The 13123-nt window shown below is 36.9% G+C and overlaps 1 protein-coding gene across 2 annotated transcripts in view; it reads left to right on the forward strand.

Moving 5' to 3' along the window:
- Spag17 (sperm associated antigen 17) overlaps positions 1-13123 on the forward strand; it is a 212105-nt gene that overhangs the window by 149735 nt on the left and 49247 nt on the right. For both annotated transcript variants that reach the window (XM_046458329.2, XM_058583589.1), the window contains 4 exons: positions 740-957; positions 2134-2278; positions 5007-5161; positions 8470-8652. In XM_046458329.2, coding sequence (XP_046314285.1) covers positions 740-957; positions 2134-2278; positions 5007-5161; positions 8470-8652 — 701 coding nt within the window. The remainder of the gene's footprint in view (positions 1-739; positions 958-2133; positions 2279-5006; positions 5162-8469; positions 8653-13123) is intronic.

The raw sequence follows: 13123 nt of genomic DNA on the forward strand, positions 1-13123 counted from the left end.
TTTATGTGTACTTATAGCTCTGTTGAAATAGCACAGAAAATTGTCAAAGCATGGTTGAATTGCATCCTTAGATATGGATATACAATATGGATCAACAAAAGCATTCTGTAAGAATCAGTGAGCTATGTGGAATTTACAATCTGGACTATGTGTAGATGTACTAAACAGATATTGATCTCAGAGTTCTATGAGGATACCTTCATTTCTGTCTTTCTGATCCCAGTGGATGTCAGCTGGGAACAATGGAAATGGGGGAATGAATCAGATGTTTGTCAGTGTGGTACTTAAGTGGTACAAATTCATCTCTCCTAATGAGAGTCCAAAGGTACACCTGGCTTGCGACCTAGAGTTCAATGTCAAAAGAAGGAATCTTCACATTTGACAGATACGCAAGAGAAAAGGTAGACTTTAAAATCCAGAGTAAAGAACTCCAAGTCTGGGATCCAAGGAGGTTTAAGCAAGATATAAAAGTGTACAGAAATTAACTGAATAGCTTTTATGTAGTAGACAGCAAGTTGTGTATATTTTAGAGAAGGTGATGGGGATCCAGCCAAGGCTCAAAGCCAGAACGAAGATATTCATAGCCTGATGTTTTCCCCCTATTAATAAATAACATAACTGGCAAAGACCACTTAGCAATGTCTATGTCTTGATATCTGAGGTAGTTTATATGGCTTCAAAACTTATGATGTGAATAAACTATGTTATGTTGTGTTGTATTCTACTTTAATTTCCACAGGAAAAGGTCACAAAAATCAATCATCAATGGCACATAAGAGTGAAACCCATGAACCTCAACCAGAAGTAATTCAAACAGTAACTCCTGTGGAGGTTCACATGGGCACCTGGTTTACAACCACACCTGAAGGCAATCGGATTGGCACCAAAGGCTTAGAAAGAATAGTGGGCTTGGCCCCGTTTTTATCCTTTGAGTCCACAGATCCTGTCAATGGAACGGTATGGCAAACTACTGCTTATTGCAAAATTGTTTAAACCATTAAAGCCCTGAAACAACATACTGAAGAGTGTCTAGCAAATAATAAATTTTAAATAGTTTTTAGTAGTGGATGGGCAGATGGATGGATGGATGGATCTTCTCCACTCTAAAAACATTATATGGGTATATTTGACAAACATATTGTATGCTAACTTTGTGTGTGTACATGAGTTACCAGATCAGAACAAAATACTAATTTTTGAAATGAAAGAAGGTCATGGATTTTCTATACTACTTCAAGATATATATGATTAATGATGTCACATATTTCCTAACATTAAGCATGCTTGTATGTATGTCTGTGCCCATCACAGTGAGTGGTAGAAATTTGTTCATGACCCTTCATTTCAAAGAACTCCAGGTGTATTTAAGAATGTGACATGCTCACATTGAATAACTCAAGAATTCAACACCAAGGAGAAACTATACAAAAGATTTTAAGTGTACCATAAGAATTAGTAGTATGGAAAATAATGTTTATTTATAGTATGAAATCACAACTCTTGAATTAAACAGCACCTTCCTTGTGCCAAGCTTCCCTTCAGGGGTTTTGTGTACACTGTCTCATTCAGTCCCAATACCCATGTATATTAGCACACAGATGAGGAAACTTGACATAGAGAAGCGGTAGCCTCTATCCCCTAACCAATCTCCATGTACCACTCTGATGACATTAGGCCCAACACCTGCAAGTCAACTTCTAGTTCACCAATCCAGTATAGTCCTGCAGATCGAGGATTCCCCAGGATAAAAGGCAGCCACACACACCAGATTTAACTCTGTAGTTTCCTAGGAGAGACGACCTGTGGGCATTTTCCCAGACAGACCTGGGTTCAACACAGTCCTGATGCTAACTTGTAATTCACAAATATGCTTTGTCACTTACTTGTTAAGTGACATTGAGCAAGTTTCTTAACTTCTCTAAGCCTAAATTTCCTAATCTGCAAACTGGGGGTAACTGACTGCCTGAAAGATTGTGGCAAGTTGTAGATCAGAAAGATAAGCTAGAACTTTCACTTGAAAATAAATAACTATGTTTTGATGGTATCATCTTGGTATTCAGTGGAGTATAACAATAAGTGCACTGGGGATTAACCATTCGGCCCAATGATTGTGCACTGCCTGTACGTGTTCAGGTTATGACGACTCGAGAAGATAAAGTGGTCATTGTACAAAGGAAAGATGGTACTCGGATCGTGGATCATGCTGATGGTACCAGAATCACAACCTTTTATCAAGTTTATGAAGATCATATTATTTATTCAGAAGATCAAGAAACAAGTAAGTTTTATTTTTCAAGTATTTTTTAAAATTTTTTTTATATTTACTTTTTTTAGTTTTCTTAGGTGGACACAATATCTTTATTTTTATGTGGTGCTGAGGATCGAACCCAGTGCCTCACGCATGCCAGATGAGCATGCTACCACTTCCACATCCCCAACCCTCAAGTATTTTTATAACTCATTAGCATAAGATAGAAATAATCCTTAAAGATTGTTGAACACACACCTAAGAAAAATAATTTTTTATAAATTAGACCAACCAAAGGACACTCATGCAATCCATATCAGGACCTATTAGAACCTTGTGTTGTGTTGCTATTATTATTGTTGTTATTAGTATTTTGCTATTTGTCTTAGTTTCTAATTTAATTTTATTATAAACTGACAAATTAAAATCATATCTATTTGCCATGTGTAACATGATGCACTGAAAATGTATATGCAGTAACATAACTCAGCCAACTGAATTAACATGCATTAACAACACATCCTTTTTTGTAGCGAGAACACTTAGAATCTACTCTTAGTAATATTCAAAATAAAGTATATTATTATTTACTATACTCACCAAATTACAATAGATATCTTGAACATAGTTCTCCTATCTAACTGAAATTTTGTGTCCTTTGACCAACATCTCCCCAAATGTGACCCCCGCCAATAACCCTTAAGAGCCACCATTCTTCTCTCTACTTGTGTGAGTTTAACTTTTTTTGAGTCCACATTTAAGTAAGATCTTGCAGTATTTCTCTTCCTGTTCCTGGCTTATTTACTTAACATAATGTACTCCCGTTTCATTCATGTTTCTGCTAATGATAGGATTTCCTTCCTTTTAAAGGCTGAATGGCCTCCCATTGTGTAGCTTTACATTATTTCTTTATCTTTTCATCCATGGTGGACACTTAGATTGATTCCAGATCTTGGCTTCTGTGATAATGGCTGCAATGAAGGTGGGAGTGCATCACTATCATTTATTATGCTCTTTATACTCAACAGAGACAGGAGTGATAACAGTTCGAGTTAGCTTATGGATAGTCTTTCTCATTTATAACACTAACCTCCACATTAGTGTCAAATGAAAACAAATAATCATGACCCATTCATCCTGGATATTAGCCCTCAGATCTGTTTTCTTTGATCCTGAAGGCATCTAATTTGCATAAACAGGTGACTTCCATTGGTCTTCCTTCAAATCTGAGCATATCTTATTGTCAGCAAGGTAGTGTAAGAACAAAGGAAGCTGCAGCTGCTAACTAACTGGAACCTGCTCAAAGAATCAAAGAGCCTGTCACTCTTCCTATCCTGAATTTAAGGAGTATTTTTAAAGGAAAATTATTTCCTGACTACCCTTTTACTAAATGCCAGAGCTTGTTTTTCTTTTATTATATATATTTAAGGTGTGTAACATGATGCTCTGATGTCTTTATATATAGTAAAATGATTACTATAGTCAGGCAAACTAACATGTCCATCACCTCACATAATGATTATGTGTGTGTAAAGAACACTTAAAATATACTTTCATAGAATATTTACATTATATAATACAATATTATCGATTACAGTCCTAATACTGTATGTTAGATCTCTAGACATTCATTCTGCATATATGCAAGTTTGCACCTTTGACCCACATCTCCCCACTCCTGCTCTGTAAAATCATGTATTTAATATGATGAACTACTTTTGTTTTTGTGTTTGTATGTATTTATATATAGAAAGAGATACTCTTCTCTATTCCACAAGGAAACAGGTGCAGAGGTACTACTTTCAACACTGAGTATTATATTGAAATTTTGCAAAAACATAAATATCCATCAATAACAGAATAGAAAATAAAATATGGCATGTTTATACAAAAAGAACACTGTATAGTGGTTCTAAGGAATATCACACACACACATGCACACACATGCACACACATGCGCGCGCGCAAACACACACACACACTTATCGAAACTGCTCAAGGCTTCAACACAACATTAAAAGAAAAAAGCAGGTATAGAATGGTAGGTATAGTAATTATGTAATCATATAATTACAGGGAGTAATGTATATACTCGTATAACTCCATAGAGTAATATATAATTCTTGTCAATTTAAAGAAAAAATATACATATTGTTTTTGCCACATATATTTATACAATAAAAATTGATTGTAAGGAGTAGTTAAATCCAGGCACGAGAGAAACTTCAACTTTATAATTTTTCTTTTATATACATATTATAAATATTGAAACAAATATGGCAAAATAGTAACAAGTGTAATTTTTAAAATTTTTTTTTGGTTATAGTTGGACACAATACCTTTATTTTATTTATTTTTATGTGGTATTGAGGATCCAATCCAGGGCCTTGCACGTGCTAGGTGAGCTACACAGTTGTGGCTCTACTGCTGAGCCACAACCCCAGACCCAACATGTGTAAATTTTGATTGGTGAATACATAGGTGGTCAATTTAAATGTTATGCTTTTTGGTTTTTCAAATTGAAAAACATTCAAAATAAAAAGAGTAATGAGAATAATACAGTATACTAAATTTAGCATGAAAATTTGTTCTGGAAGGATTATTCTGAATTGACAGACTAGGCCATACTCCAACCCTGTGGAATCTGCTTTCCATGGGAATCCAGACAGCCAGGAGACAGCACCAAGATCCACAGGATGGGATCTGTTTTTCAGTGTCTGCCTTATCTCAGGACTGCTTTCCATGTATTTGCTCATAGCTGAAGAACCCCAGACTATCACCAGACAGGTGAAGTGTATGAGGATAGAAAACTCATATTATGCCACTGTTATCACCAACTGCGAGGACAGCAGCTGCTGCGCCACCTTTGGGGATGGAACATCTGTTATTGCAAAACCACAGGGAACGTACCAGGTAGGTCTAGTTAGAAAATGAGGAGTGCCAAAGGTAAGTGTCCATTCTGCTAAGAAAATTTACTCCCCCAGAGCAGTGAACATTTCTGCAGTGAAACTGCTTCTTATTTTTTTTTTTCTCCTGAATGTAGAATATGCTTCTCGGACTTTAATTTACTCATCTTCCTTTTGCAGTCTATTCCAGAAAAACATTGCCCTCCTTGTTTTGCAAAGGTTTGGTAACTTCGAATTAGATTATAAGCCAAACGTTCACTAAGGAGCCCCTATATGCTAGTGTTATGGCTGTTAGAAGCATTTGGATGATCTGGCCCCTGCCTATCGGCTGAACTTCCCCTCCAGCCATTTCCAGCTTCTTTTTTCTTTGTTCTTTTTTTATTTGATTGATTGATTGATTGATACCAGGGATTGGACCCAAGGACCCTTAACCTCTGAGCTACATCCTCAGCCCTTTAAAAAAATATATTTCTATTTTGAGCCAAGTTCTCCCTAGGTCAGCCTCACTAAATTGCTGAGGCTGGCTTTGAGCCTGTGAAGCTCCTGCCTCAGCCTCCCAAGCCCTTGGAATTATAAGGCATATGCTAATAGCAGCATATACCCAGCTTCCAGCCTCCTTCTTAACTCTCTGTCCCTCCCTCCAGTCCATCCCCACTATCTGAGGGCATATGGTCTGTGTACTCCTGGGAAAGCAGTTTGCCTTGTTGACGCAAAGTTTTGTTCTTGGAAGGTCAAGGGGGAGCGTGTATGTTAGCACCTCTCCCATCTCCCTCCTTTTTCCTCTTAAACACAATTACCTGGTGTCAATGGAGTATTACTCTGCATTCAAAAATGACAAAATCATAGAATTTGCAGGGAAATGGATGGCATTAGAGCAGATTATGCTAAGTGAAGCTAGCCAATCCCTAAAAAACAAATGCCAAATGTCTTCTTTGATATAAGGAGAGTAACTAAGAACAGAGTAGGGACGAAGAGCATGAGAAGAAGATTAACATTAAACAGGGATGAGAGGTGGGAGGGAAAGGGAGAGAGAAGGGAAATTGCATGGAAATGGAAGGAGACCCTCAGGGTTATACAGTGGAGTGGGTAGAGAGAGAGGAGGGGAGGGGAGGGGAGAGGAGGGGAGGGGGGTTGGTGGAGGATGGGAAAGGCAGCGGAGCACAACAGACACTAGTATGGCAATATGTAAATCAATGGATGTGTAACTGATGTGATTCTGAAATCTGTGTATGGGGTGAAGGTGGGAGTTCATAACCCACTTGAATCAAAGTGTGGAATATGATATGTCAAGAAATTTGTAATGTTTTGGACAACCAACAATAAAAAATTTAAAAAAAAAATTAAAAAAAAAATAAAAGCTAAAAAAAAAAAAAAATTACCTGGTGTCATCCTGCAGTCCCTGTAGTCTTGAAAGGATTTGCCTTCACCATTGTTTTTTCTGGCTAGAGATGGAATGTGGAGCCAAGACACCCCATACCACCTCACAAGGTACTGAGAACTCATCCAGACATGATGAACAAAGATCTCACTGACAAACCTGTGTTACTGAAGCCAGTTTATCCCTTCTGACAATAATGTCGTCCTCCTTCATTCAGTGTAGATTATCATGGGGTGAGGGAAGTACTGAAAGTGAGAGATAAAAGAAAACATTTACATGAGAGATGTAAATGTTCATGTCCTCGAATTAGGCAACGGTTTCTTTGGTACCGTTCCAAAAGTTTAAAATAAAATAAAAAATTTTAAAAAATTTTTTTGAATAAAAATAAATTTGTCTCAGATGACACCAGAAAAGCAAAAGATAAACTACAGAAGGTACTATTTGCATATCATATATATGATAATGATCATCTAATGCATAGGATAAATAAAGAACCACAACTTAACAATAAAATGACTAGTAATCCAATTTTAAAATGAGCAAAGGATTTCAATTTCTCCAAGAAAAAACAAATGGCGAATAAACCAGAAAAGCATGCTTAACATCATTAGTCACTTAAGGAAGTGCAAAACAAACCACAATCAGATGCTACTTAAAACTCACTAGAATAACTGTAATCAACAAGAGGGACAATCACAGAGTGAGCTAGGATTGTGAGAAAAGTGGAATCTTGAACACATTGCTAGTGGGGATAATAATACTGCATTATTTTGGGAAACTGCTTGACAATTCCTCAAAAAGAAAACATAGTTGTCATTTGACTCAGCAATTCTATCCCCAGATATATATCCAAGAAAAATTAAAACACACACCCACACAAAAACTTATACATGGATGATTATAGCAGAGCTTTGAGATTATTTAAAAAAAAAACTGTTTAGCAACTCATGAATGGTACATTAAATGTGAGCTAGTCATAGAATGAAATATCATTCACCCATAAAATGGAATGATGCTAAGTGAAAGAAGCTAGACTGGAAAGGCCACATGGTGCATGCTTCCATTTATATGAAAAGTCTAGAACAGGTAAATTCAGAGATAGGGGATTAGTGGTTGCCAGAGCTTAGAGCCAGGAATGATGCACATGACTACTAATGGGATCAGGGTCCTTTGGGGCTGATAAAAATGTTCTGGAATTAGTAAGAACCACACAATTTTGGAACATGCTAAAAAATGACTGAAGTATACACTTTTAAAGTATATAATTGTTTATTTTAAATTTTTTATTGTTAACACATTAATTTACAGATCACTGGGTTTCACTATGATGTTCCCACACATATATATATATCATACATTGGTCAAGTCCATCCTCCATTCTCCTCTCCCTCCCACCTCTCTCCATCCCTTTCCCATTCCCTAATAGTCCTAAATGGTGAATTTATAATTCATGAATTATGTTTCAGAAAAGAATCTCTCTGAACTAGAAGTCATTACATAAACTCTATTACTTAAGGACTCCATTGGTCACAAGAGGTGTGAGAACCCATAAAAGCTTCTGATATTTATCCCATTGCTTTGGGCCCTTTTAGAGACGCTTTTTATCCAAAAACCTGACAGGTTCTACATGTTTTGTTTACCCCAGCTAAAATGCATTAAATGTAGAAAATAAAGGGCACAGAGAAATTACTTAAAAGAAATATTAAAGTGGATAGGAAACATGTGAGAACACAGAAGAACTGTATCTTAATAATTCAGCTTGTCTTATCAAGTGGTCCTTCCCAAGGGTCAAGTCTCTCTTGGTTTATGTTTTCTTCCTGGAAATAACAGTTTGTGGTTAGTACCTACTCATATTTTTTTTTCCTAACATGATTTTCTAAGACCTCAAATGCAATAAGAAATTGAGGATACTCTCTGCCTTGCCTTTCCCCCTCCAGGTGCTACCTGCAAACACAGGCTGCCTTTACATTGATAGGGATTGTTCAGCTACGTACTGCCATGATTCCAGTACTATCTACCATTTTCAAAAGCGTGAGCACCTGAGATCCAGCAGGTACATCATGAAGCACACATCAGCGATTATCTGTGAGGTCCTGGATCCTGAAGGAAACAGCTTTCAGGTGAAGCACATCTTCAGTATGGAGAGAGAGCCTGTGGCTCTGCTTTTAAGACATTTCATGTAGTCAATAGCCATGTAGATTTTACCTCCCTCATCTTGGGCTTCAGTTAGCCACTTTCTGCCAATGCTTTGGGCAAACAATGATGAATGCCATTATTTTTTCCTTGATTTTTCAAGTGTACTTTGATGGGGATGGCAACCCCAAAATTGGGGCAATAGATGTGTTAAAACCCAATAGATAATCAGAACAGAAATAAAGAAATATTAGTAGACATTTTAAAAATAATTCCACCACATGAAATTATGTCATTTGTGGGTAAATGAATAGAATTGGAAAACATGATACTAAGTGAAATAAGCCAGACTCAGGTAGTCAAGAGTGGATTGTCTTCTCTCATATACAGAAGCTGGAGGTGGGGGAAAGGGATTATAAAAGGGAGAGGAAAACAGACCAATAGAATAGAGAGGAAAGGGATCAAGAGGGAGGAATGAGGGGAGGGCATGGGGGAAGTACTAGGGAATTATGTTATATATGTGTATGTACAAATATTGCAAGTGAATTATATGTGTGTGTGTGTGTGTGTGACGTACTAGTTGATATAATAATAGAAGAAAGACCAGTACAGTAGAGCAAGGAGATCAGGGGAGATTGGAGGGGAGGGAAAGGGAAGGTACTGGGGAATGAGATTGATCAAATTATATTATGTGTAGGTATGAATCTGGAATAATGAATCCCACTGTCATGATAATGCACCAATAATAAACAAACAAAAACAATGCCACCACGAAGAACCATACAAGAATAGTCTGTACCCAGGTAAAAGTGAGAGCAAACACAAGGCTGCAGGCAAATGTATGTGACTAGGAGAGTCCATGGAGAATTGTCTCTAGAAAGGCCAAGAATGGGGAGACAGAGAGTCGAGATAGGTGCTCAGCTATTCTGTGGCAGTGATCTGTCTTCCATTTCTGTCTGTGGACTCTGAGACTGTCCTCTCACCTCTGGTCCAGGCATGGCAGGGCCTGGCCACTTGATCTGTATGTCCTATGACTTAAATATGGTTTGTTGGGCTTTTTTTTTTTTTACACTTTAGTAAAAAAAAAAAAAAAATCAAAAGAAGAATATTGCATCTATGTAAAAAAGATAAGAAATTCAAGTTCAGTGTTGTTGCATGAAGAACCACTGGAGCACAGACACACTTCTGTTTACTTACTTGTCTTTGGTTGTGTTTGCTCAATCATGGAAGAGCAGACAAAGTGGTTCAAGGACCTAGGCATTAGACCAGAAGCCCTGCGCCTAATAGAAGAAAAAGTACACCCAAATCTACATCATGTTGACTTAGGACTGCTAAAGCATAAGATGTAAAATCAAGAAGCAAGAAATAGGATGGCATCAAATTAAAAAGCTTCTTCACAGCAAAGGAAAAAAGAGTGTGAAGAGAGAGCCCAGAGAATGGGAGAAAATCTTTGCCACCTGCTCCTCAGGATATCCAGGATATACAAAGAACTCAAAAAACTTAACACCAAAAAAAATAATAATAATAATAACCCAATCAATAAATGGGCAAAAGAACTGAGCAGACACTTCACAGAAGAAGAAATACAATCAGTCAACAAATATACGAAAAAATATTCAACATCTCTAGCAATTAGAGCAATGCAAATTAAAACTACACTGAGATTTCATCTAGCCAGAATGGCAATTATCAAGAATACAAGCAACCCCCAAAAAATTAAAGGTCAAATGTTCTCTCTGCTAAGTGGATGCTGATCCATAATGGTGGCGGGGGGGCAGTGCATGGAAAAAAATGGAGGAACTTTGATTGAGCAAGGGGGAGGAATGGGAAGGAAGGAGGAATGGGGGCAGGAATGATGGTGGATTATGATGAACATTATTACCCTAGGTACATGTATGACTCACATATGGTACGACACTACGTTGTGTACAATCAGAGAAAAGAAAAGTTGTGCTGCAATTGTGTACAATGAATCAGAATGCATTCTGCTGTAGTATATACCTAATTAAAATAAATAAATAAAAAATTTGAAAAGATATACAAAAATAAAAGGCAGAAAGTGATTAGAATTCCTGGCCAAAAAAACAAAAAAGAATACAAGCAACAATAAATGTTGGCAAGGATGTGGGGGGAGATTTCACTCATACATTGCTGGTGGGATTGCAAATTGGTATGACCACTCTGGAAAGCTGTATGGAGATTTCTTAGAAAACTTGGAACAGAACCACCATTTGACCTAGTTATCCCACTTCTTGGTTTATACCCAAAGGACTTAAAATCAGCATACTACAGTGAAACAGCCACATCAATGTTTATAGCAGCTCAATTCACAATAGTTAACTGTGGAACTGACATAGGTGCCCTTCAACAGATGAATGGATAAAGAAAATGTGATATATATACATAATGGAATATTACTCAGTCTAAAAGAGAATGAAATTATGGCTTTTGCTGGTAAATGGATGGAACTGGAAACTATCATACTAAATGAAATAAGCCAATCCTCAAAAGCCAAAGACTGAATGTTTTCTCTAATATGTGTATGCTTGCTTCACAATAAGGGGGCAAGGGTTAGGGAAGAATAGAAGTACTTTGGGTTAGAAAAAGAGGAATGAAGGGAAGGAAGGGGAAATGGGAATAGGACAGATAATAGAATGAATCAGGCATTACTATCCTATGTGCATATATGATTATACAACCAGTGTAATTCTATGTATAACCAGAAATGAGAAATTATACTCTATATATGTATAGTATGTCAAAATACATTCTACTATGATGTATAACTAATTAGAACAAATTTTTAAAATAATGGAAGATTTGAGTAGTTGCAACAGAGAATGTAAGGCTTATAAATCCTGAAGTATTTACTTCTGGCCCTTGACCAAAAAGGTTCATTAACCCCTACTCTAAGCATTTTTTCCCTCCCTTCCTTCTTTGTTCTCTCTCTCGCTCTCGCTCTCCTTTCCCAAAATTGGAATTTCCTCCATTGGCTAGTGAGTGTGAAGTTATTTATTTTTTATTTATTTTTTTTAATTTTTTTTTTACAAATTCATAGCTGGATTTACTTGGAGAAAAGTAAAATCTCATACGACTAAAGTCACAAATGAGAAAACATACAACATATGCCATAAAACAAAACAATTACAACAAATAGCCCCAATATTCTTTCAAAGATGACTTTAAAAAGAAATCATATCTGTTAATACCCAAGGATTTAGCAAGCAAAGGGAAATGGCAATAGCAATAAGAAGTGTGTCAGCTAGCTTTCCATTACTGTGACAAAATACTTGAGTTAAAGCCACTTCAAGGGAGGAGATGTTTCCTTTGCCTCCATTTCAGAGCTTTCAGTCCATGGTTGCTTGGCCCTGCTGCTCTGGGCCTAAGGGCCTAGGGCAGCATGGTACCTCATGACAGGATCACCTAACAGAGGAAGCCTATTTACTACAGAGCTGCCAGGAAGCAAAGACAGAGAGAGGCGGGTGTTGGGGGAATCCTAATATCCTTTATTTAAAATTAAATTATATATTTATCTAATTTGTTATATATGACTACAGATCGCAATTCATTTCACATTACACATATAGAGCAAAACATTTCAAGCCACTTTTTGTACACTAAGTATTTTCACACCATTTGTGTCTTTATACATGTACCTAGGGTAATGACGTCTCATTCCACCGTCTTTCCTTCTCCCATCCCCCCTCCCTACCCCTCCCTCCTCTTTGCCCTATCTAAAGTTCATCTGTTACTCCCATGCTCCCCACCCCCATCACCATTATGAGTCAGCATCCTCTTATCACAGAAAACATTTGGCCTTTGGTTTTAGGGGACTGGCTTACTTTACTTAGCATTATATTCTCCAATCCATCCATTTACCTGAAAATGATATGATTTTATTCTCTTTTAATGCTGAGTAATATTCCATTGTGTATATATGCCAAAGTTTCCCTATCCTTTCATATACTAAGGGGCATCTGGTTTGGTTCCACAATTTAGCTATTGTGAATTGTGCTTCTATAAACAGTGATGTGACTGTATAACTACAGTGTGCTGATTTTAAATCCTTTGGGTATAAACTGAGGAGTGGGATAGCTGGGTTAAATGGTGATTCTGTTCCAAGTTTTCCAGGGAATCTCCATACTGCTTTCCATATTGGCTGCACCAATTTGCAGTCCCACCAGCAATGTATGAGTATGCCTTTTCCTCCACATCCTCGCCAACACTTATTGTTGTTTGTATTCTTGAAAACAGCCCTTCTGACTAGTGTAAGATAAAATCTTAGAGTAGTTTTGATTTGTATTTCTCTAATTGCTAGAGATGTTGAACATTTTTTCATATGTTTGTTGATTAATTGTATCTCCTCTTCTGAGAAGTGTCTGTTCAGTTCCTTGCCCCATTTATTGATTGGTTTATTTTTTTTTATGTTAAGGTTTTTGAGTGCTTTATATATCCTAG

This window comes from Marmota monax, unplaced genomic scaffold (assembly GCF_021218885.2).
Source record: "Marmota monax isolate L192 unplaced genomic scaffold, Marmota_monax_Labrador192_F-V1.1 WCK01_AAM20220418_F8-fsc00087, whole genome shotgun sequence".
Classification (NCBI taxonomy): Eukaryota; Metazoa; Chordata; class Mammalia; order Rodentia; family Sciuridae; genus Marmota; species Marmota monax.